The following is a 26,758-nucleotide window of genomic DNA, read 5'->3' as shown; positions in this document are numbered from 1 at the left end:
TCTTGAAAGTGGGGATGATGATAATAGTACTTACCTCATCAATTTGTTGTGAGGATTAAGTAAGCACCTAGAACAGTGCTTGGCTCACAGTAAACATCCAAATTATTATTAATATAGCCATTCTATTATTATTACTCAATGAAAAGAAAAAGAGAACAGTAAAATGCGAAGCATTCCCTTTCCCTAATCCTACTCCCCAGAGGCAACTTCTCTCTCCAGCCTGGTCTCTAGGGTACATACAATTTAAATTTATTTTTGCCTCAGTCTGCATTATATTGTGAGCATTTCCCCAATGACCATAACTATTTGTAAAAATATATACAATTTTTAATGATTGTATCATATAAATGCATTGTACATTAATTTTTTCATTGTGCTGGTTTGAAACTGTTTTGTACCCTGGAAAAGCCATGTTCTTTTAATTCTAATTAGATCTTATGGGGGCATACACACTGTAGCCTGGCATCTTTTGATTAGGCTGTTTCCATGGAGATGCGACTCACCCAGTTATGGATGTGACCTTTTGATTAGGTTATTTTCATGGAGTTGTGGCCCTGCCCATTCATGGTGTGTCCTGTTAGTTTACTGCAGTCCTTAAAGGAGAAAGAGCTCAGAGCCTATACAGAGCAGATGTTTAGACACAGACGTTTGGGGGGTGCAGAAGGAACGCTCCCCTCTCCCCGCTTCCCTGGCAGAACCCAGAAGGACCCATGGGAGCTGAGAGAGCCATTTTGAAACCAACCCAGGAGAGAATGGCCAGCAGATGTTGCCTTGTGCCCTCCCATGTGACAGAGGAGCCCAGAAGCTGCCTTTCCTTGGAGAAGGTATCCTCTTGTTGGTACCTTAATTTGGACATTTTCACAGCCTTAGAATTGTAACTTTTACCTTAATAAATCCCTTTTATAAAGGCCAGTCCATCTGTTATATAGTACATTCTTGCAGCTTTAGCAAACGGAAACATTGTTGATTATATTGTTTCTAGTTTTTAATTCTTATGAGTGGGGCTGCGTATATGTACAAAACTTTGTGTAGATCTCTGATTAATTTCTTAGGGTCGAATCCTATAAGTGGAATTACTAGGTCAAAGGGAATTAATATTTCTTAAGACTCTTGAAACATATTACCAAATCGCTTTTTAAAAAGGTTACAGCTCCGTGACAGGACCTTATCTTTACCTCACTGGTGCTGAGCAGTATCTTTTTCTTTTTTTAATCTTCTGTTTTGAAAGGCAAAAATTTGTACCTCTAATTTGCATTTATTTTATTACTAGTGAAATTAAACTCCCCCTCTCCTCTTTATTTCTATTTGGATTTATTCTTTTGTGAACTGCCTATTTCCTTTACTCATTTATTAATATGTTTCTCATTGATATGTAATCATTAGCCCTTTATTACATTATGTTGTAAATATTTTTCTAATTTATCATTTGTGTTTTAATTTTGTTTCCTGATGACACTTTAATTTCTAATGTTTGTTTTTTGGGGGTGACGTGGGCAGGCTCCGGGAATTGAACCCAGGTCTCTGGCATGGCAGGGCGAGAATTCTGCCACTGAGCCACCGTTTTACCGCCCGACACTTTCATTTTTTATACCACTAGTTTTTAATTATAATTTTGTATTCTTTTAGCTTAAAAATGCAAGTTTAAAATCTTGAAAGCTTTGATTTAAAGGTGAGCTTTAAGATCCAGCTCAAAACCCACCCCTGTAGAGCTCCCGCAGCTGTCCCGGGTGTGTCATCCTCCTCTGCACTCTTTAATTTCATTCAACACACATCTACTGAGTATCTTTGGTGGCATTTTAGTGAGCCAGACACTCTGGGAAGAAGATACAGCCTGCCTTTGAGTTGCTTACCACCTAGTGGAGGAGAGAAAAACATTCAATTGATGAGCAAAATGAAATGAACTCTTCAAGCACTTGCCAGGGGGGTGATTCCCACGGGCCCTGGGAAGTCTTTAGGACGGAAGATGGTGAGAACAGGGTAGGCAGGGCTTGGGAGTTGAGTCCTGAAGGTTGGGTTCAGGGTTAAGGTTGGACTAATAGATTTGCATTTAAGGGTATGTGTCAGAGATACAGAAGATAATATTGGAAAATTAATCTAGGGCCATGGGTGGAGGACCTTAAATGCTTGTGTTTTGACTTTATCCTGTTTGCAGTAGAATGCCATTGAAAGCTTTTCTTCCTTCCTTCCTTCCTCTCTCCCTCCCTCCTTTCCTTCCATCCTTTTCTCTCCTCTCCTCTCTTTTCCCCTCCCTTCCCTTTTTCTTCTCCTTCCTTCCTCCCTTCCTTCCTCATTCCCTCCTTCCTTCCTTTCTTGCTTTCTTCTTTCTTTCTGTAGTTTTATTTATTTTCTGATTATAAAAGTAATAAGGGTGATTTCCCAATTCTCAATATTTGTCATTATGTAAAAAGACTGGATTACCCATAAGAAAGCCACTCAACATTTTTTGGCTCATTCTGTCAGTAGTTTTCATGTCCATGAGTAGATATATATGCACCATATGTACCATTCTCTTCAGATGGGATTAGACTACACGTTAGTTCTTCCTTGGCTGCTGTAACCAATGCTTTTGTGGTGACGGTGTGGCAGGGTCCCTGTCAGAAATGGTGATAGCATTGAGGCAGAAAGATAATGGATGCACAAAAAATGTTTCAGAGGCAGAACTTGCATTATACTGCCTTTTTTCATTTTTTAAGCCACGTTGTCTTTGTTGTGATTTTCATTTCAATAGCAGCTGTTTCAGTTTGCTAAAGCTGAATGCAGTGTCCCATAAGTGCATTGGCTTTTTCAATGGGGGCTTATTAGGTTACAAATGTACAGCTCTAAGGCCATGAAAATGTCCAAATTAAGGCCTCAAGAGGAAGCTACCTTCTGTGAGGAAAGGCTGCTGGCATCTGGGTTCCTCTGTTACATGGGAGGGCTCGTGGCAACATCTGCTGTCCTTCTCTCCAGGCTTCTGCTTTCAGTAGCTGTCTCCAAAATATCTCTGGGAGTTTCTTTCTCTCTCAGTTTCTTCCAGGGCATTTTCTTTCTGCATTTCATCTCTCTGCTCTCTGTTTTTCTCTGGATTTTCTGTCTTTTATTCTCTTCAGAGATGACTCCAATAAAAGGATGAAGACCCACTTTGAATTGAGTGGGTCACATCTCCATGGAAACAACCTACTCAAATAGTCACACTCACAGTCCACAAGGCTGGATTAAAAGACTGCAGTCTTTTCTGGGGTAAATAACAGATTCAAACCAGTACAGCAAATTTTAATATTTTATTTTCTTAACTTTTTTTAGGGTAGATTGGTGGGTCCCTTGAAGAATCATTTCCGTGATCTCATAGGTAGTTAAACATCAATTAATTTGCAATTTGATTACTGCTCACCTTCTCCAAGAGGGGGAAGCAAAGGACTTGCTTATTAAAAATCATTGATTTGTATGGTTTGAACTTATTTTGATACTGATCACTAAAAGTAGACAAGGGATTAAATGCTGATTGAACAGGATTCACTGGTACAAGCAAAATTTATTGACAGCTCTTCAGCCTGTGACCTACAGAAAGAAACCAGCCCAAGATCATAGTTAATAATTGGCTGAGCCCAAACTTGAACCCCAGACACTCTGATTCCAAAGCCTGTGCTCATTTACTGTGTGCAAAGCTGGTTCACCTATTATTATTAAAAGCAATGTTCTGAATGTTTAATAAGGTAGTGAAAAATTCCTCAAATAAAAATCCAGCTTAATCTTCATGCTTATGTATCTGAACATATTTTGCTTTAATATTTTAAGTAATTAGTTTATAATTTGAATAAGCACTAGGGCAAGGATGCCAATGACATCCAGTTCCCTGGACTGCATTTTCATTTTGGTGCCCTGCTGCAAGTGAGGCTGTTTAGTCAATTCTTCTAGCGACCCAGCAATTTGCCCATGAATGTTAGGAAAATCAAATATAAAATGCATATTTATAGCAAGGGTAAAATTCTCTAATGCATGTTGAACATGGAAGAAAGCAATAGGAAAGCTATTTGTTCTTATCTCAGGATCTTAAATTAGGAGGATATCAGGGTGAAAGAGTCGATATATATATATATTTTTTTTACATGGGCAGGCACCGGGAATTGAACCCGGGTCCTTGGGCATGGCAGGCAAGCATTCTTGCCTGCTGAGCCACCGTGGCCCGCCCAAGTTGATATATATATATTTTATATATATATATATATTTATTAATTAAATAAGAAAAAGAAATTAACACAACATTTAGAAATCATTCCATTCTACATATGCAATCAGTAATTCTTAATATCATCACATAGATGTATGATCATCATTTCTTAGTACATTTGCATCGATTTAGGAAAAGAACTAGCAAAACAACAGAAAAAGATATAGAATGTTAATATAGAGAAAAAAATAAAAATAATAAAAAATATATATATATAAAAAAGGAAAAAAAAACAAAAGACACAAACAAACAAAAAACTATAGCTCAGATGCAGCTTCATTCAGTGTTTTAACATAATTACATTACAATTAGGTATTATTATGCTGTCCATTTTTGAGTTTTTGTATCTAGTCCTGTTGCACAGTCTGTATCCCTTCAGCTCCAATTACCCATTATCTTACCCTGTTTCTAACTCCTGCTGGTCTCTGTTGCCAATGGCATATTCCAAGTTTATTCTCGAATGTCGATTCACATCAGTGGGACCATACAGTATTTGTCCTTTAGTTTTTGGCTTGACTCACTCAGTATAATGTTCTCTAGGTCCATCCATGTTATTACATGCTTCATAAGTTTATTCTGTCTTAAAGCTGCATAATAGTCCATCGTATGTATATACCACAGTTTGTTTAGCCACTCGTCTGTTGATGGACATTTTGGCTGTTTCCATCTCTTTGCAATTGTAAATAACGCTGCTATAAACATTGGTGTGCAAATGTCCGTTTCTGTCTTTGCCCTTAAGTCCTTTGAGTAGATACCTAGCAATGGTATTACTGGGTTGTATGGCAATTCTATATTCAGCTTTTTGAGGAACCGCCAAACTGCCTTCCACAGTGGTTGTACCATTTGACATTGCCACCAACAGTGGATAAGTGTGCCTCTTTCTCCGCATCCTCTCCAGCACTTGTCATTTTCTGTTTTGTTGATAATGGCCATTCTGGTGGGTGTGAGATGATATCTCATTGTGGTTTTGATTTGCATTTCACTAATGGCCAGGGACATTGAGCATCTCTTCATGTGCCTTTTGGCCATTTGTATTTCCTCTTCTGAGAGGTGTCTGTTCAAGTCTTTTTCCCATTTTGTAATTGGGTTGGCTGTCTTTTTGTTGTTGAGTTGAACAATCTCTTTATAAATTCTGGATACTAGACCTTTATCTGATATGTCGTTTCCAAATATTGTCTCCCATTGTGTAGGCTGTCTTTCTACTTTCTTGATGAAGTTCTTTGATGTACAAAAGTGTTTAATTTTGAGGAGCTCCCATTTATTTCTTTCTTTCTTCAGTGCTCTTGCTTTAGGTTTAAGGTCCATAAAAGCGCCTCCAATTGTAAGCTTCATAAGATATCTCCCTACATTTTCCTCTAACTGTTTTATGGTCTTAGACCTAATGTTTAGATCTTTGATCCGTTTTGAGTTAACTGTTGTATAGGGTGTGAGATACGGGTCCTCTTTCATTCTTTTGCATATGGATATCCAGTTCTCTAGGCACCATTTATTGAAGAGACTGTTCTGTCCCAGGTGAGTTGGCTTGACTGCCTTATCAAAGATCAAATGTCCATAGATGAGAGGGTCTATATCTGAGCACTCTATTCGATTCCATTGGTCGATATATCTATCTTTATGCCAATACCATGCTGTTTTGACCACTGTGGCTTCATAATATGCCTTAAAGTCCGGCAGCATGAGACCTCCAGCTTCGTTTTTTTTCCTCAAGATACTTTTAGCAATTCGGGGCACCCTGCCCTTCCAGATAAATTTGCTTATTGGTTTTTCTATTTCTGAAAAATAAGTTGTTGGGATTTTGATTGGTATTGCATTGAATCTGTAAATCAATTTAGGTAGGATTGACATCTTAACTATATTTAGTCTTCCAATCCATGAACACGGTATGCCCTTCCATCTGTTTAGGTCTTCTGTGATTTCTTTTAACAGTTTTTTGTAGTTTTCTTTGTATAGGTTTTTTGTCTCTTTAGTTAAATTTATTCCTAGGTATTTTACTCTTTTAGTTGCAATTGTAAATGGGATTCGTTTCTTGATTTCCCCCTCAGCTTGTTCATTACTAGTGTATAGAAATGCTACAGATTTTTGAATGTTGATTTTGTAACCTGCTACTTTGCTGTACTCATTTATTAGCTCTAGTAATTTTGTTGTGGATTTTTCCGGGTTTTCTACGTATAGTATCATATCGTCTGCAGACAGTGATAGTTTTACTTCTTCCTTTTCAATTTTGATGCCTTGTATTTCTTTTTCTTGTCTAATTGCTCTGGCTAGAATCTCCAATACGATGTTGAATAATTGTGGTGATAATGGACATCCTTGTCTTGTTCCTGATCTTAGGGGGAAAGTTTTCAATTTTTCCCCATTGAGGATGATATTAGCTGTGGGTTTTTCATATATTCCCTCTATCATTTTAAGGAAGTTCCCTTGTATTCCTATCTTTTGAAGTGTTTTCAACAGGAAAGGATGTTGAATCTTGTCAAATGCCTTCTCTGCATCAATTGAGATGATCATGTGATTTTTCTGCTTTGATTTGTTGATATGGTGTATTACATTAATTGATTTTCTTATGTTGAACCATCCTTGCATACCTGGGATGAATCCTACTTGGTCATGATGTATAATTCTTTTAATGTGTCACTGGATTCGATTTGCTAGAATTTTGTTGAGGATTTTTGCATCTATATTCATTAGAGAGATTGGTCTGTAGTTTTCTTTTTTTGTAATATCTTTGCCTGGTTTTGGTATGAGGGTGATGTTGGCTTCATAGAATGAATTAGGTAGCTTTCCCTCTCCACTTCGATTTTTTTGAAGAGTTTGAGGAGAGTTGGTACTAATTCTTTCTGGAATGTTTGATAGAATTCACATGTGAAGCCGTCTGGTCCTGGACTTTTCTTTTTAGGAAGCTTTTGAATGACTGATTCAATTTCTTTACTTGTGATTGGTTTGTTGAGGTCATCTATTTCTTCTTGAGTCAAAGTTGGTTGTTTATGCCTTTCCTGGAGCCCGTCCATTTCATCTAAATTGTTGTATTTATTAGCGTAAAGTTGTTCATAGTATCCTGTTATTACCTCCTTTATTTCTGTGAGGTCAGTGGTTATGTCTCCTCTTCCATTTCTGATCTTATTTATTTGCATCCTCTCTCTTCTTCTTTTTGTCAATCTTGCTAAGGGCCCATCAATCTTATTGATTTTCTCATAGAACCAATTTCTGGTCTTATTGATTTTCTCTATTGTTTTCATGTTTTCAATTTCATTTATTTCTGCTCTAATCTGTTATTTCTTTCCTTTTGCTTGCTTTGGGGTTAGTTTGCTGTTCTTTCTCCAGTTCTTCCAAGTGGACAGTTAGTTCCTGAATTTTTGCCTGTTCTTCTTTTCTTTTTTTTTTTTTTTATTAATTAAAAAAAGAATTAACAAAACAATTAGAAGTCATTCCAATCTACATGTACAATCAGTAATTCTTAATAACATCACATAGTTGCATATTCATCATTTCTTAGTACATTTGCATCGATTTAGAAAAAGAAATAAAAAGACAACAGAATAAGAATTAAAACAATAATAGAAAGAAAAAGAAAAAAAAAAACAGAAAAAAAAAAACAAAAAACCTATACCTCACATGCAGCTTCATTCAGTGTTTTAACATAATTGCATTACAATTGGGTAGTATTGTGCTGTCCATTTCTGAGTTTTTATATCCAGTCCCGTTGTACAGTCTGTATCCCTTCATCTCCAATTATCCCTTCTCTTTTTTTTTTTTTTTTTTAATTAACGGAAAAAAAGAAATTAACCCAACATTTAGAGATCATACCATTCTACACATGCAATCATTAATTCTTAACATCATCACATAGATGCATGATCATCATTTCTTAGTACATTTGCATTGGTTTAGAAGAACTAGCACATAACCGAAAAAGATATAGAATGTTAATATAGAGAAAAAAATAAAAGTAATAATAGTAAAATCAAAACAAAACAACACAAAACAAAACAAAAACCTATAGCTCAGATGCAGCTTCATTCAGTGTTTTAACATGATTACTTTACAATTAGGTATTATTGTGCTGTCCATTTTTGAGTTTTTGTATCTAGTCCTGTTGCACAGTCTGTATCCCTTCAGCTTCAATTACCCATTGTCTTACCCTGTTTCTAACTCCTGCTGAACTCTGTTACCAATGACATATTTCAAGTTTATTCTCGAATGTCCGTTCACATCAGTGGGACCATACAGTATTTGTCCTTTAGTTTTTGGCTGGATTCACTCAGCATAATATTCTCTAGGTCCATCCATGTTATTACATGGTTCATGAGTTTATCTTGTCTTAAAGCTGCATAATATTCCATCGTATGTATATACCACAGTTTGTTTAGCCACTCTTCTGTTGATGGAGATTTTGGCTGTTTCCATCTCTTTGCAATTGTAAATAATGCTGCTATAAACATTGGTGTGCAAATGTCCGTTTGTGTCTTTGCCCTTAAGTCCTTTGAGTAGATACCTAGCAATGGTATTGCTGGGTCGTATGGCAGTTCTATATTCAGCTTTTTGAGGAACCGCCAAACTGCCTTCCACAGTGGTTGCACCCTTTGACATTCCCACCAACAGTGGATAAGTGTGCCTCTTTCTCCACATCCTCTCCAGCATTTGTCATTTTCTGTTTTGTTGATAATGGCCATTCTGGTGGGTGTGAGATGATATCTCATTGTGGTTTTGATTTGCATTTCTCTAATGGCCAGGGACATTGAGCATCTCTTCATGTGCCTCTTGGCCATCCGTATTTCCTCTTCTGAGAGGTGTCTGTTCAAGTCTTTTTCCCATTTTGTAATTGGGTTGGCTGTCTTTTTGTTGTTGAGATGAACAATCTCTTTATAAATTCTGGATACTAGACCTTTGTCTGATATATCATTTCCAAATATTGTCTCCCATTGTGAAGGCTGTCTTTCTACTTTCTTGATGAAGTTCTTTGATGCACAAAAGTGTTTAATTTTGAGGAGTTCCCATTTATTTATTTCCTTCTTCAGTGCTCTTGCTTTAGGTTTAAGGTCCATAAAACCGCCTCCAGTTGTAAGATCCATAAGATATCTCCCAACATTTTCCTCTAACTGTTTTATGGTCTTAGACCTAATGTTTAGATCTTTGATCCATTTTGAGTTAACTTTTGTATAGGGTGTGAGAGATGGGTCTTCTTTCATTCTTTTGCATATGGATATCCAGTTCTCTAGGCACCATTTATTGAAGAGACTGCTCTGTCCCAGGTGAGTTGGCTTGACTGCCTTATCAAAGATCAAATGTCCATAGATGAGAGGGTCTATATCTGAGCACTCTATTCGATTCCATTGGTCTCTTCTTTTCTGATATAGGCATTTAGGGCAATAAATTTCCCTCTTAGCACTGTCCTTGCTGCGTCCCATAGGTTTTGATATGTTGTGTTTTCATTTTCATTCACCTTGAGATATTTACTTATTTCTCTTGCAATTTCTTCCTTGACCCGCTCGTTGTTTAAGAGTGTGTTGTTGAGCCTCCACGTATTTGTGAATTTTCTGGCACTCCGCCTATTATTGACTTCCAACTTCATTCCTTTACGATCCGAGAAAGTGTTGTGTATGATTTCAATATTTTTAAATTTGTTAAGACTTGCTTTGTGACCCAGCATATGGTCTATCTTTGAGAATGATCCATGAGCACTTGAGAAAAAGGTGTATCCTGCAGTTGTGGGATGTAATGTCCTATAAATGTCTGTTAAGTCTAGCTCATTTATAGTAATATTCAGATTCTCTATTTCTTTATTGATCCTCTGTCTAGATGTTCTGTCCATTGATGAGAGTGGTGAATTGAAGTCTCCAACTATTATGGTATATGTGTCTATTTCCCTTTTCAGTGTTTGCAGTGTATTCCTCACGTATTTTGGGGCATTCTGGTTCGGTGCATAAATATTTATGATTGTTATGTCTTCCTGTTTAATTGTTCCTTTTATTAGTATATAGTGTCCTTCTTTGTCTCTTTTAACTGTTTTACATTTGAAGTCTAATTTGTTGGATATTAGTATAGCTACTCCTGCTCTTTTCTGGTTGTTATTTGCATGAAATATCTTTTCCCAACCTTTCACTTTCAACCTATGTTTATCTTTGGGTCTAAGATGTGTTTCCTGTAGACAGCATATAGAAGGATCCTGTTTTTAATCCATTCTGCCAGTCTATGTCTTTTGATTGGGGAATTCAGTCCATTAACATTTAGTGTTATTACTGTTTGGATAATATTTTCCTCTACCATTTTGCCTTTTGTATTATATATATCATATCTGATTTTCCTTCTTTCTACACTCTTCTCCATACCTCGTTCTTCTGTCTTTTCGTATCTGACTCTAATGCTCCCTTTAGTATTTCTTGCAGAGCTGGTCTCTTGGTCACAAATTCTTTCAGTGACTTTTTGTCTGAGAATGTTTTAATTTCTCCCTCATTTTTGAAGGACAATTTTGCTGGATATAGGAGTCTTGGTTGGCAGTTTTTCCCTTTTAGTAATTTAAATATATCATCCCACTGTCTTCTAGCCTCCATGGTTTCTGCTGAGAAATCTACACATAGTCTTATTGGTTTTCCCTTGTATGTGATGGATTGTTTTTCTCTTGCTGCTTTCAAGATCCTCTCTTTCTCTTTGACCTCTGACATTCTAACTAGTAAGTGTCTTGGAGAACGCCTATTTGGGTCTATTTTCTTTGGGGTGCGCTGCACTTCTTGGATCTGTAATTTTAGGTCTTTCATAAGAGTTGGGAAATTTTCAGTAATAATTTCTTCCATTAGTTTTTCTCCTCCTTTTCCCTTCTCTTCTCCTTCTGGGACACCCACAACATGTATATTTGTGTGCTTCATATTGTCATTCAGTTCCCTGATCCCCTGCTCAAATTTTTCCATTCTTTTCCCGATAGTTTCTGTTTCTTTTTGGAATTCAGATGTTCCATCCTCCAAATCACTAATTCTATCTTCTGTCTCTTTAAATCTACCGTTGTAGGTATCCTTTGTTTTTACCTCTTTTCTACTTTGTCCTTTACTCCCATAAGTTCTGTGATTTGTTTTTTCACATTTTCTCTTTCTTCTTTTTGTTCAGCCCATGTCTTCTTCATGTCCTCCCTCAATTTATTGATTTGGTTTTTGAAGAGGTTTTCCATTTCTGTTCATATATTCAGCATTAGTTGTCTCAGCTCCTGTATCTCATTTGAACTATTGGTTTGTTTCTTTGACTGGGCCATATCTTCAATTTTCAGAGCGTGATCCGTTATTTTCTGCTGGCGTCTGTGCATTTAATCAGATTTCCCTGGGTGTGGGACCCAGCAGGTTGAAATATTTTTCTGTGAAATCTCTGGGTTCTGTTTTTCTTATCCTGCCCAGTAGGTGGCGCTTGTGGCGCTCGTCTGTCTGCAGATCCCACCAGTAAAAGATGCTGTGGCTCCTTTAACTTTGGAAAACTCTCACTGTGGGGGAGGGTCGCCAGCCGAAGCGGCTTGGGGGAGTGCCGATCCGAATCTCCCAGCCGGCCTGGGAATCCGCGCATCGGGGGGGGCGCCGGCCGCCATGGCTTGAGGGAGTGCCAATCCAAATCTCCCAGCCAGCCCGGGAATCTGTGCGTGGGGATGGTCGCCGGCCTCCGCGGGTTGGGGGAGTGCCTATCCAACGTTCCTAGCCGGACCAGGAAGCCACATGTGTGGAAGGGACCCTGGTCGCCAGTCTCCGTGGCTTGGGGGACCTCCGATTCAATTCTCCCAGCCGGTCCAGGGGGCCGCGCGTGGGGGGGTGTGCGCCAGCCGCCGTGGCTTGAAGAGACCACCTGTCCAGTTCTCCAAGCCGGCCCGGAAGGAGGGAGGGAGGGACTCCGGCCGCCAGCCGCCCCGGCCCGGGAAAGCATGCGCCCCTTGGTGATCTCACTGCTGCGGATTCTCCCTGCCGGTTCAGCCGTTCCAGAATGGGGTACTCTGTCTTTTTGGTCTCTGTTGTGGCTCCGGGAGCTGCTCTGTACCATTTCTACTGCTTTAGTAGCTGTTCTGGACCCAAGTTGATATTTTTTAAACTGCCTTATTAAATATAACATTAAAACCTCTCCATAATCTGAATTATGTTGTTATTTATGTTATTATACTGCCTATTCCAAGCCCCATTATCCTCTGGACCCTGTACCTGGGCCCCACAGAGTGTAAAGTGGATGCTTTATGTTTGTAATTGTTTTGTCCCGTGTCATGATGGCTAGTGCCTCTAACTGGCTCCTTCCACTGGACATGGCCACCACGGTCCACCTCCTCTGCTCCTGGAGTCTCACCCACAAAACATCACTGGTAGAGAAGGAGGAGGTCTGGAGCCTTAGCAGGTAGGAGCTTGCTTTGATTTCCTAAATCTGCCAAAATGCAATATACCAGAAATGGATTGGCTTTTAACAATGGGAATTTATTAGGTTACAAGTTACAATTCTAAGGTCATGAAGATGTCCAAATTAAGGCATCAGCAAGAGGATACCTTCTCTGAAGAAAGGCTACTTTTCCAGGGGCTTTCCCTTCTCTGCTCTCTCTCATAAAGGACTCTCGTAAAAAGGATTAAGAGCCATCTTGAACTGGGTGGGTCACATTTCAATTGAAACAACCTCACCGGAAGGTCCCACCCACAGTAGGTCTGCACCCGCAAGAAAGGGTTAAAAGAATATGGCCTTTTCTGGGGTAAATAAGCGCTTCAAACCAGCACCGAGCTCCAGCTATGTGAGGGGAATGGGCTGCCTAGGAGTGGCTATAAAGGGACTTTGCCCGATCTCAAGCTCTTACAGTCACAATTTACAGAACAAATCCTGTTTTGTTCTTGTTTACTAGCCTAGGGGGCGCAAGAAGATCCTCTTCTTTCTCTTGCCTGTGGCTTGTTGACTTGAGTCTTCTCTGGGATCAAAGGGAGCTTTATTTCTAAAACTTAGCAGCAAATATCAGATCCTTCAGCTGTTGTAGGCTGTTTGTGTCTGTGATTAATTTTTTCAGTCTGCTTCTCTGATTTCTCATAATGTTGCTTGGTTGCTAGGTAGGAACTGTAGACCTGGTCCACAGAGGCTTAGAAAGATGTCTTGGTGGGTCATGGGCAGTTATTACCTTTTGCTACCTTTAGTCATCCCTTATCGGCCTGTTTCATTCTTAGATATGAGTTTTGACTTAAGAGATTTACTTTTCCCCCCAGAGGGACATTTTTGGACTCGGTTTTCCTTTCACCTGGGTCAGAGTACCTGAATTAGGAAGGGCCTCATTTGTGAAAGCTACAAAGTATTAATTTAATCATTTCCTCTCTGCCCTAATTAGGATAGGCAAATAAGACACTCAGAGGCCAGACCTCCATTCTTTTTGGAAGTTTATCATTGATAAGATGGGCTTGGAAATTGCAGCACCAAATGTTGGAACAAATGAAATCCACCGGCAGCATTCAACTTTGAAACAAGATTCTTTCCATTCTGGCTTTGGAGATGGACAGGTAGAGATAGCTCAACTCTTACCTAAACTCTTACCCTAGTATACCATGTTAAACTAGCCCTCTGCTCAACAACTTGGGTAAATATAGAAAGGATCCTTAGACCTTGGCTCATCCAGTTTCCTATTCAATGGTTGTAAGTTTTAACAGAGAGCTCAAAATAAAATCATTCAAAATAAGTTGTAATAAAAGACTGACATTGAAAGTCATGTATTGACTGGAGGGTATGTGTTTGGGAGAGGAGTCATGTGAGTTCTGTGAGGTCTGGAGTGGGGGATGCTGGATTAAGTGGGGCATGGGCTGGGTAGCAGCCAAAAGGCTGGTTCAGGTCCTCGGAAGATTTGCTTGTTTGCCACTTGAGCCTATCAGCTGAGTAAATATTGAACTGTTTTATTAACAGCCCTCAGAGTAAAAATTTTTGACATTGACAATGAACAAGAAACAAGACAATGAGGTCTGTCCCTGAGGCTTTGTGGTCTGGGGAAGGAGTCATTAACAGTACTGGTTTTATTTGATTAAAATGGAGAAATACTGGCTATGCGAACTGAAAACTAAGGTGTGTATAGGTTTGTGTTCAGCTACCTATTCCAAAGCTGGTTCATTCTTCTTGGTAGGAAGATATTGTATTTTCATCTCTTGGAATATAGCTCTTATGTTCAATAAATATTGATAATGATGAAGCAGTAATGATTTGTCACATGATAGTATTCTTATCACTTCGATTTTTCTTTTTCAAAATGAAATAGTCCCTGGGGTGAGAGTCAGTAAATAACTTCAATATGTTGCAATAGGTTAAAGGGGTCAAGGAGCCCCATAATTTCATAGGCTTGGAACAGAGCCATAAGAGGGATGCTTTTCTGGAACTTTTCTGAATGTAAACTTTTGGATACCTTCTCAGATATTGACTGAATGGAAGTAAAACATGACATAGCGGCTCAGATATCTACACAAACAGTATAGGGCTTCAATTTCACATAGAATAGCTGGAGCAAGAGAAAGGGGCAAAAATACATATGATGCTGGGAGTGCTTGGCAAGAGGAAACGCTCTGCTTCACCACCCAGCCTCGAATGCCCAGCTATTGAGGTTGAAGGTTTCTCTTTCAGTGGAAAGAGGCTGGTGGCTGTGGCTTGGCTATTCATGATGGCACCATGTTCCCTCCTCTCTTCTTCCTTCTCTTCTTAGGCAACAATGATAGAATTTCCTGGGCAAAATAATCCCTTCTTTTTGAAGTGGAAAGTTTTGGCGCAATGTTACAATGTTCTAGTGTCCTAAGAGCTCAACATACTGGGCCTCAGAAATTTTCCAGAGGAGAAACAATGAGACCACAGTCTGCGCAGAGCCTCCTGTGCGGCTGTGGCAGCAAGGACAAAAACAATCACGTTGATGTGGTTTGGTTGGAACTGGGCTTTTGTGCTGCTGCTGCTTTGTGTTGTTTTTTCACTATTCAGTCTAACATGTTAAAGAGCATTGTTTATATCTCCTTTTATGTTGCAAGTTAACAAGTCCTACATCCTATTTATCACTTTCTGATTAGAAGGAAACGATGCGTTTATCCAGAACTTGCTGGAATGGAAGTTGTGGGGAAATGAACCCCTGAAATGTGTGTGACCATGCGGGGTCATTCCTTAAGCCCAGTCTCGGGTGGCCCAAGGTTCGAAGGAGATCTGGCCCAGGCATGTCTCAACCAGAGCCGCTGGCTGTGGCTGCATGCTGGAGAATCCTGATGTGTGCATCAAATTTTGGCAGCAGAAACTGCCGCACAGTGGAAAGGTATCCAGATCCTAAGGAAGGCTCATTGTGCCGCAAGGTATTTTATATGATGAGATGGCAGGTCAACAGGGGCTTTTTATTGCCCTTGCGAAGGGTGTTTCTTGGTAATTCTGCGAATTCATTCCCTGTCTCCTCTTCCACCATGTCAGAATTTCACTTTCTCCTCTCAGCCGCTCCCAGGTACCCACCACCACCCTGTATGGCTTGTATCCCTTCGGAATCATCCTCAACTTGGGATTCCAGGTAGTCACCACCAAGCTGATAGAGATGAGAGACAAGATGAGCTCTCTTTAAAATCCTTCCAGTCTAGAAGACAAAACTACAAAAATAATAAATGGCAGCCCTATCCTCTAATGGTCTGGTGGGGAAGCCAGCAGAGATCCACCGGAGGATGTGTTCAGGGCAAGACAGAGACCATTAGTGGGCTGGGGCGCCTGGAGGAGGAAGCACCGCTCCTTGGGAGAGTCTGAAAACTTTCTAAGACAAGAGAGTTGAACTGATAATGACCAGGAACTCTGCAGGCTGAGAAGTCAGAGAAAAGCATTCTAGGCAGAGGCATCAGCATATGCAAGGGCAGATGGTGTATGTGCTTTTGGAGCCTCTGAGAGGGTCAGTGTGACAGCACAGGGCTGAAGGTGGGGTGGGGACTGCAGAAACAAGCTTGGGGAGGAAGGCTGGGGCCAGACTGTTCAGAGCCTCGCACATTCTCGATGATGCAAACTGAACGGTCCAAACCGGCCTGATTATCCTTCCCGCCTGCCCCCCCCTCGGTGTTTCCCAGGTCACAAAAGGGACTCTCACCCAGTGAGCTGACAGAGACCTGGGAGTCAGACGCGATTCTTCCTCGCCCTCTTTAGGACCTCCTGAACCCATCCAGCGCTCTCCATCCTGTGTCATGCAGGCCAGGCCATCATCATCTCCAGCCTGGGCATCTGCAATGCTCCCTGCTACTCCCCCCCGCCCCCCCATCTCCTTGCTTCTAGTCTGGCTTTGCCTCCAGGCCATTCTCGACCTGAGACTAGAGTGATCCTTTTAGAACACAGATCTAATCAGATCACTCCCCGCTGTCAGTGTAAAGCTCTAAACTGTATAGCTTCTGATCAAATTACTACATGCTCAGAAGGGCTTATAATGGAAATTGGTAGTGCCCTGACCTATCCCTGGACTTTCTTCTCCCAGGCAATCTTTTTTGGTCAGTTCTGAGTTTTGGTACTTTCAATTGTTACCTCCGTATCCGAAACATTGTGCTGCTTCTGCAGTTTCTTGATTTATCATCCTTGGATATCCTATTATAATAAAGGTTCGGTTGACCTGTATTACCTTCCATCTGTCTTCTCCATCCCCAGCCTATTCTGTTCCTCTTCAGACCTCTTCTTTAATCTTAATTTTTTGGACAATATGTTTTTTTTTTTCCGCATGAGCAGGTTCTGGAAATCGAACCCGGGTCTCCAGCTCAGCAGGTGCAAACTCTTGCCATTAAGCCACCGTTGCACCACCTTGGACAGTATCTTTTGACTTACCATTTTGTAAGATGAGGACATTACAGCTCCCACCCTACATCTTCCATCTCTCAACCTCATCTGTGATAAGAAGAGAGGCATGTGGTGCTGCCATCCACCAAGCCTGACCTGAGTGGTTGGCTTCCCCAGAGGACTGGCCAAGATGGGACCTTTTCTCCTGATTTGTGGACCCTTTGTGCTGAGCAAGCAATAAATGGTCATTTGCTGGGAGTCTCTGTTGTGCCTGAGGCTGTGTTCCCACCATGTTCCATACAGTAACTCACGTCACACTTAGTGTTCTCCAAAGCTTACTTCTGTGCTGTGTTTTAGTTTGCTTATTGGAGCCAGGCCTTTCTTATTTCATTTTCGGAGGATGAAATTGCCTGCCCTACCACCGTTGTTTTTTTTTTTTTTCAGTTCTGTGTCTTTATGGTATCCTTGAGTTTCCAAGCCATCAGTCTTACTACTTATTCTGTTGAACCCCCTTCCTCTCTGTCCATCTCTCAGATCTCTCCAGATAATCTGGCCTGTTTGCTGCTCTTGGGGTTTGCTGCACACTTCTTATCTTGGGACTTCCCCTAAGTGCTTTCCTGAGTTGGATCCATTGTTCTGAAAGCATGTATTTCTCTGTCTTAGTTTCCTTATTATTATTATTATTATTTTTGGTAACTTCTGAAGCAAGTTACCAAGTAACTTCCTAAAAAAGAGTATTTGGGGGATAAATTTTACCATTATTTTAAAACTTTTTGTTATGCAAAGCTTTAAGCATGTGTAAAAGTAGAACAATATAATGACCCTTCGTATACCCATCAGCCAACTCCAATAACTATCAACTTATTTCATATCATCACTCCCATATTATTTTTGAGGCAAATTCCAGATATCATATATCAGTAAATATTTCAGTGTGTATCTTTGAAAGGTAAAAGTCTGTGCTGGTTTGAAATTGTTATGTATCCCAGAAAAGCCATGTTTCCTTAATCCTGATTCAATATTGTAGGGTAGAACTCTTGATGAGATTATTTCCATGGAGATGTGACAAACCCAATTGTGAGTGTGACCTTTTGATTAGATGAGATGTGTCTCTGCCCATTCAAGGAGGGTCTTAACTAGTCTACGGGAGTCTTTAAGAGAGCTCATGGAGAGGCAGATTGCTCAGAGCCGACAAAGAAAGAGACATTTGGAGATGCAGAAAGAAAATGCCCTTGGGGAAGCTATTTGAAACCAGAAGCCAAGGACTGGCAGATGCCAGCTGCATGCCTTCCCAGCTGACAGAGGCATTCCTGACATCATCGGCCTTTCTTGAGTCAAGGTGTCTTCCTCTGGATGCCTTAGTTTGGACATTTTTATGGTCTTAGAACTGTAAATTTGTAACTTAATAAATCCCCTTTATAAAAGCCAACCCATTTCTGGTATATTCCATTCCAGCAGCATTCGCAAACCAAAACAGTGCCTTATCATTAACACACAGGAAAATAACAGTATTTCTAAACATCAACAAATAGCTGGTCAGTATTTAAATTTCCCTGATATACATAAGTGTTTGCTCATCTGAATTTAATCCAATTGTAGTTGTTTAATATGTCTGTTGAGTCTCTCTCTCTTTTTTTTTTGATTTGCATGGGTCGGTACCTGGAAATACACTCGGGTCTCTGGCATGGCAAGTGAGAACTCTGCTTGTTGAGCCACCTTGGCCCTGTTGAATCTCTTTTAATCTTTGCTTTCCCTCACCTTTTTTTCTCCTTGTAATTTGTAGGGAAGAAAATCAGTTTTTCTTTTTCTTTTTTTTTTTTAGTTTGCTTATGAAGTTACCCACAGTTTCAATTTTGTTGATGTATGTCTATATATCAGATCTGTCCTATTTTAACATTTGACATTGTCCTTTGTCTCCTGTATTTCCTGTGAATTGGTAATTAAGTCTAGAGTCATGATCAAATTCAGGTTGGATTTTTCTTAGTGGAGGCAAGAACCCTTCGGAGGTGGTATTGTGTGCTTACAAAAGGAGGCACATCATGACTATTTGTCTATCTTTTGTGATGTGAGTGGCCATTGATGATCCTTTCTTACATCCATCCTTTCATTAGGGATTAAAAAATAGCGATAGCTCTAATTCTATCATTCTTTCTATACTAGTTTGCTAGCTGCCAGGATGCAATATACCAGAAACAGAATGGCTTTTAAAAAGGTGTTTTAGTTTGCTGGCTGCTGGAATGCAATACACCGGAGATGGATTGGCTTTTAATAAAAGAGGATTTATTTTGTTAGTTCTTAAAAGGAAAGGCAGCTAACTTTCATCTGAGTTTCTTTTTTACGTGGGAAAGCATAGGGCGATCTCTGCTGGCCTTCTCTCCAGGCCTCTGGGTTCCAAGTTTCCCCGGGGTGATTCCTTTCTGCATCTCCAAAGGCCTGGGCTGAGCTGCGAGTGCTGAGATGAGGAATGCTGAGCTGCTTGTGCTGTGCTACCTTACGCTCTCTCATTTAAGCACCAGCCAATTAAGTCAAACATCATTCATTGCAGCAGGTATGCCTCCTAGCCGACTGCAGACGTAATCAGCAACAGATGAGGTTCACGTACCATTGGCTCATGTCCACAGCAACAAAACTAGGTGCCTTCACCTGGCCAAGTTGACAAATGAATCTAACTACCACAAAAGGGGAATTTAATAAGTTGCTAGTTTACAGTTCTAAGGCCAAGAAAATGTCCCAGTTAGAACAAGTCTATGGAAATGTCCAATCAAAGGCATCCAAGGAAAGATAACTTGATTCAAGAAGGCCAATGAAGTTCAGGGTTTCTCTCTCAAATGGAAGGGCACATGGCAAACACAGTCAGAGTTTCTCTCTCATCTGGAAAGGCACATGGTGAACACGGTCAGGGTTCCTCTCTCATCTGGAAGGGCACATGATGACCATGCATCATCTGCTAGCTTCTTCTCCTGGTTTACTGTTTCATGAAGCTCCCTGGGAGGCATTTACCTTCTTCATTTCCAAAGGTCGCTGGTTGGTGGACTCTGTTTCTTGTGGCTATGTCGTTCCGCCCTGTTCTCTCTGAATCTCTGGCTTTCTCCAAAATATTTCCTCTTTTATAGGACTTTAGAAACTAATCAAGACCCACCCAAGTGATATTAGAGAGAAGTTTCCCTTCATCTACTATTTAGTTAACTTGAGGTTCCTATGGGAAGATTAGGATAAATGCTTGATTCTTTCCCTTTATCATTTTCCAAAATAATGAGTCCTGTGATCATTAAGGTTATGTGTCAACTTGCCTAGGTTATGGTGTCCAGTTGTTTGGTCAAGCCAGCACTGGCCTGATTGTTACTATTTTGTAGATTTAAATAATCAATTGATTGTGTGTATGGCCAATGACATCAACAGTTATCAAAGGAGTTGCCTTCAGCAATGAGAGAAGTCTCATCCAATTGGTTAAAGGCCTTGAAAGGAAAAGTGATGATGTCAGGAGTCAGAAGGAAGAATTTCCATCTCAACAGGAGCTAGCCAGCTTCCCCTGGGGAATTCTTTTTTTTTATTTGCATAGAGGCAGGCACTGGGAATTGAACCATAGGCCTCCAGCATGGCAGGCGAGAGCACTGCCTGCTGAGCCACAGTAGCCAGCCCTGCCGTGGAATTCTTGAAAAGCCTTCATCAAGCGCCAGCTTGTGGCCTGCCCTATGGAATTCAGGTTTACTAATCCCCAGTCATGTGAGCCAATTCCTATAATAAATCTCGTAATATTTACACATCTCCTGTTGGTTCTGTTTTCCTGAAGAATACTGACCAATACCAAGTCCTTAGTATCTTCCAAAGACAATTTGTAAGGTTTTTAAAGCATTTACTCCTAGATTTAAACATATTTGATATGTTTCAATCCATCGCAATTATTACCCTTATCGATGCTCACACTGTCCCTTCTTTTGCCAGTGGAAGCCTCCTTGGGTTGGTTTCTGGGCCTCTTCCCTTTACTATAGTCATCTTCCTTGATAATCTTGATAAGAGGTTCCAGGTTCATCATGTACATTTCCTGCTGGAGACCTGGAGTAAACCCTTCCTCATTGTTGCTGGGTTGGTCATTTCTCTAGAACTTTTCAGTGGACAGATGTAGAAATGCATTTCTTTAAAGAAAAAATATGAGATGAATTCATACTAAAACTTCTAAATCAAATTGCGGTCCAAGGGTTTTTACCTGTGGGTCTACATCCATTTCTCCTGTCTCCCACACTCTGCATGAGGTAAGCTTTGTCACTTTTTAAATGTCTGACAATTTCTCTATTTCCCTTATGCTGAATTGACAGCTTGACTTGGTATAGAATTCTGAATTGAAATAGTTTTCCTGAGAACTTTGAAAACGTTGCTCCATTTTCCTAGGAGCAACCATGCTGCTAAGGAAGAGTCTAATGTCATTCTGAGTTTCACTTTTGCTTTTTTTTTTTTTAATAAACTTTTAATTAAGGGAGTTTTTAGGATGTTCTCTTTATCCTTGAAGTTCTGCAGTTCATGGTGACATGTCTAAGTGTTGGTCTGTTAAGTTAACCCTAATCCACACTTGGTTGGGAAGGTGGATGGTAAGAAAAATTAAATATACATGAAGGTCAGCCTCTGAAGGTCAGCCTCTGGCATTTAGCTGCTCTCCTGATGCCTGCCCTCCATGCACCTGGAGTCCCTAAGTCCGGAGCTTGGGAAGGTGCCCGAGTGGGTGGAAACAGCCTCTCTGTGAGGGTTCTGGGCTTCCTCCACCATACTTCATCCCTGAGCACTCGTCCTTCCACTTTCTGCCTTCTATACATGTGTTGAAATTGTTTATCTGGAGACAAACATTTTCTCTCCTCTTTTTACTGCAGTGTAGCAGAAGGGAATATACTTTTTAATTTTTCTTGCAACAATTTTAGTGAGATTTTGAGAGAGAGAAGATAAATATGAACTGGAAGCTTCCAACCTTGTCTCTCAGTGATCATCCCCTCCCCTTATTTCAGTTAAAATAAGACCCAGAAAGGGTCTTCTTGCTTTCTCTTACCTTGGGACCTTCTCCATTTCTGTTCCTTCATCTGGGTTACTTTTCCGCCTTCACCTGCAACCCCGCACAGATTTTGTGCCTGGTTAACTTCTGCTCATCTTCCAGTCTCTGCCCCTTTCTTGAGGTGGTCTCCATCATCCTGTGCTACATCAGGTCCCCCCATCTGTGCTCCCGTCGTATTATTTTCTCCTCCCATCGCTACCAGCCTCCTTCTATTCTAACTGCTTGTTTGGTGTCTGTCTTCAGACTCCAAGCCCTCAAAGGAAGCCCTTGTCTGCCTTGCTCAGGGTTATACCCTTGCTTCAGAGACATTGTTTGTGGTCAGTCAGGAATTGATGCATGGTTATGTGGCGTTCTAGGAAGCTCTCTAGTGCAATGTGGATGATAGGCTGGAGACCTCAGGTCAGGGCACCAGTTAGGAGACTTTTGCTAAGTCAAGAAGGGGCTGTAGAAGGCCTGGATGAGGAGACCCAAGATGGTGGCTTAGTAAGGAGTGGGATTTAGTTCGTCCTCCACAGCAGCTAGTAAATAACCAGGAACAGTACAGAACAGCTCCTGGGGCCACATCAGTGACCAGACACACAGCGTACCCCAGTCTGGACCAGCTGGACCAGCTGCGAGCCCCCCCAGAACTGTGAGCTCCCCAAGCCGCAGCGGCCGGCGCCCCTCCCCCACAGGCTGCTTCCCAGAGGGGAAAGGAAAGAGACTTAACCAGCAGCAGGGGCTGAGCACGACCAAGCCCCAACTGTGGAATTAATTCACAAATTCTGACTACTAAAAATAGGCCCCCAGCTCAGCTGAACCTTGAGTAAAAGTGGAGATAGCTGATTTTTGTCCCGGTGCAGAGCGGGCAGGGCTGACGGAAAAAGAAAGGAAGGCCTAGATGAGATGAGAGCAGTGGTAGGAGGGCGTGGGAAAGAGAGACTGGATAAAGAGGTGTTTTCTGAGGACATTATCAGAATTTGGTGATCCTTCATATGGAGATGAAGAAAACAGTATGCCGAGATGATTCTATGGCTTATTTTGTTTTGGTTTTTTAAAAAATATTTTTATTGACAAGTCTTCACACACATACATTCCATACATGGTGTACAATCAGTGGCTCTCAGTGTCATCACATAGTTGTGTATTCATCACCTTGATCATTTTTTAGAACATTTACATCATTCCAGAAAAAGAAAGAAAAGGGAAAAACCTGTATATCCCATCCCTCCCTCTCATTGATCACTAGTATTGCACTCTACCCAAATTATTTTGGGTAGAGTGCAATACCCTTTGTCCCCCCTATTATTTATTTATTTTTTTATCCATACTTTTTTACTCATCTGTCCATACCCTGGATAAAAGGGGCATCAGACACAAGGTTTACACAATCACACAGCATTGCATAAAGTATGTATATCTTTATACAATTGTCTTCAAGAATCAAGGCTGCTGGAACACAGCTCAGCAGTTTGAGGTGCTTCCCTCCAGCCACTCCAACACACCATAAACTAAAAAGGGATATCTATATAATGCATAAGAATAACTCTAGGATATCCTCTCGATTCTGTTTGAAATTTCTCAGCCACTGAAACTTTATTTTGTTTTATTTTTCTCTTCCCGCTTTTGGTTTGCTCAATCCTTTGGTGCTGGGTTCTGGCTCATCCTGGGATGAGTTCCATGTTGCCAGGGAGATTTACACCCCTGGGAGTCATGTCCCACATAGGGGGAAGGGCAGTGAGTTCACCTGCCGAGTTGACTTAGAGAAAGAGGCCACATCTGAGCAACAAAAGAGGTTCTCTGGGGGCGTCTCTTAGGCCTAATTTTAAGTAGGCTGAGCCTATCCTTTGCAGGAATAAGTTCCATAAGAACGAATCCTAACATCGAGGGCTTGGTCAGTTGATTTGGTTGTCCCTCATGGTTTCTTTTTTGTGAAAAGGAGTAAGGGTATTACTTTTTGTTGAGAAGGGAAAGATTAAAGAAGGGGAAGAGTTAGTTGAGTTTTAGATAAATTAAGTTTGCAGTGTTTGTGAGAGTTCCCTGGGAGATAGCTGCAAATGACAAACTGGGGCTCAAGAGATAACCACCTGGAGACATGAGTCATGAGCTCTTAGAGGGTGGATGACATGATGCTGTGGGTGAGTCTGTCCTAGGAGAAGGTGTTGCAAGCTGGAAACAGAAAAGGTAGATGAAGGAACAACCCAGGGAGGGGAAGAGGAAAGAATACACAGAGAGACAGGGAAGCCGTGGGAGGAAAGAGTTTCAGAAAACAAGGAAATAATATATGGGTGAACTGCAGTGTGGACATCTTTAGAACACGAGATAAGGAGATCTGCATGGACCGACGAGGGGCAAAGTCCATGATATTTGTTAAATGAACAAAGCAAATTTGTCCATCCAACCAATATTTATTGAGGCCCTGCCAACTGTTAGGAACTGTTTCAGGCCCTTGGGACTCTCAGCGGGCAAAAATGACAAAAATCCTTGTCCTGTGAGGCTCACAATATAGTGAAGAAGACAGACAACAAATAAGATAACTAAAAGGGACAGACAGCATGTTAGAAAGTGACAAGTGCTATGGAGAAAAATAAAGCAGGGAAGAAGAATGTGAAATGTCGGGAGGGTTGAAATTACACATAGGGCCACACGAATATCTAGGGGAAGAGCATTTTGGGAAGGGGCAGGAATTGGTCAGGAGTACTCTAGGGACAGCAAGGAGTCCAGTGTGGCTGGAGCAGAGAGAGCAAGAGAAGAGGTCGGAGAGGTAATGGGGGGCCCAAAGGACGCACATGCCATAGTAAGGACTTAGGCTCTTACTCTGAGACAAATGGGAGCCATTGCAGGCTTATGGGCGTGGTAGTGATGTAACCGATAAATTAGGGTTTAAGGGATGATTTTGATTACCGAATCTTTATATAGATATTCCTTTTTGCTTTCTGGTATATTGGAGTAAATATACCAGAAATTTACTGGCGGGAAATACCTGAAATCTTTAAATTCTAATCCAGCTGCCTTGATCTCTGATCATGATTGCATAGCCTTTATCTCCTGCCCCTGTGATTATAAAAACCTTGTGACTAACCTTCATTTGAATCCATGTATCCAGTTTTTCAACTTTAGAGACTTGTAATCACTAAAGACAGCCCCTAATATCTATTAATGAAGGGTCTTGGGTTAGCCCAGAACTAACCCACCCCAAATCCAAAGTAATCTTGATAACAGACTGGATCTAACCAAAATAGGCCTGCCTGACATAACGCAGTAAATTAGACTTTAACCTGCAAGTCACCTATACCTCATTCTGCCATTTTCTTACATACTTTCTCTGACTAAGTGTAGGAGCAAGGGTTAAAACAAGACCTGCAGAATTTGTTGGGAGCAGCTGGCGTCAGGGTGTGGCAGCAGTAAACTGCGGAGATAGTTATGTAGAGCAGTCTGGGAGGAAGGGAATGTTTACCCCAAATGGTTATGTTAAGTGTGAAGGAGGAGAGCACTGAAGGACAAGCACTCTGTTCCCTCAGGAAATGCATGCATGCCTTTTGTCACCCTGCAGTATATAAGCAGGATCTGGTTAAGAATAAAGTTGTCTATTGTCTGTTATGGCTGATCTTCAGACCCCCTGATCCCCTCTGTCTCTTTCTTTCTCGTCATTCCTTAATATCCTTCACGCCCCAGTCCTGTGGAAGCAACAACTAAGTATGTGATCAGTCTGCACATGATCAATAATCAGGTCACCTCTAATAACTTCATCTGGGGCTACTGTGCTCATTATCTTAAACCCTGCCCATCTTTTTCTCTAATAAAATGATAAGAATTACTGCAGTTCAGGGAGACAGATTTTGGGCTGATAGGCCATCTGATCTCCTGCTATAGGAAACTGTTTCTCTCGTTGAAATCTCGGTGTCTCACGAATGCTCATTTGAATACATCAGGCAAAGGAACCCACCGCCTTACTCTGCTAGCAGTGATAGAATCCGACTTATACTTTAACAGAATCATTCACTGAGCAAGAGCTTTGGCATTGAAAATTTATGTTTTGATGCTCCATGGTAATGATAGATAAAGTTCAAAAAGAGAGAATTTGAAAGTCACAAGTATTCTTTAGAAAAATAAAACATTTCTGTGGACAAGAAACAGATCATAAACCCAGAGTAGGAGGCTGAGATTCAAGTCTCAGGCCTGAGGGGTTTCAAAAAAAAAAGATGTAATTCAGGCATCCAGATTTGGCTCCTGTGAGGTGACTAGGGATAAAAATGCTGCTCACAAGTTAGGGGACACTATAGGAAATTGGGTATTGGGAGGGTACTGGTAGAATGGGATTATATAGTTTTTCTGGTTTGTTGTAAAAATTCAAACAATAAATATGTATGAATTCCACCTTTGTTTATGCATGGACAAATGTTTGGAAAGGCACACATCATCCTGGGGAGTGGCATGGAAGGCTTTCTTTTGTATATGTCTGAGTTGGCCCTTTTTCTCAGCGCATATATACAATATTACGGAGAAAGTAATAGGAGCCTAGTGCAGCTGTGGGCACAGTAGGATCAAGATTGGAATGAAGCCACTGGGTTTGACCATTAAGAGGTCATTGGTGCCAAAGCAATTAGACAAGAAAAAGAAATACAAGGCATCAAAATTGGAAAGGAAGAAGTAAAACTATCACTGTTTGCAGACGATATGATACTATACGTCAAAAACCTGGAAAAATCCACAACAAAATTACTAGAGCTAATAAATGAGTACAGCAAAGTAGCAGGCTACAAGATCAACATTCAAAAATCTGTAGCATTTCTATACACTAGCAATGAACAAGCTGAGGGGGA

At 40.8% G+C, this 26,758-nt stretch overlaps 1 protein-coding gene across 4 annotated transcripts in view; it reads left to right on the top strand.

Annotated features, from left to right (window-relative positions):
• SEPTIN8 (septin 8) overlaps positions 1-26,758 on the top strand; it is a 79,344-nt gene that overhangs the window by 2,027 nt on the left and 50,559 nt on the right. For 2 of the 4 annotated variants that reach the window (XM_077138416.1, XM_077138415.1), the window contains exon 1: positions 575-824. The exons of 1 other annotated variant lie outside the window; for it this stretch is intronic. In XM_077138416.1, coding sequence (XP_076994531.1) covers positions 711-824 — 114 coding nt within the window. In that variant the 5' untranslated portion in view covers positions 575-710. Of the gene's footprint in view, positions 1-574; positions 825-26,758 lie in introns of those variants that run through there. One more of the 4 variants, XM_077138418.1, reaches the window with a different exon arrangement.

Source organism: Tamandua tetradactyla, chromosome 20 (genome assembly GCF_023851605.1).
Source record: "Tamandua tetradactyla isolate mTamTet1 chromosome 20, mTamTet1.pri, whole genome shotgun sequence".
NCBI lineage: Eukaryota > Metazoa > Chordata > Mammalia > Pilosa > Myrmecophagidae > Tamandua > Tamandua tetradactyla.
The sequence above is the reverse complement of the archived record's forward strand: the minus strand, read 5'-3'. Positions and strand labels throughout refer to the sequence as shown.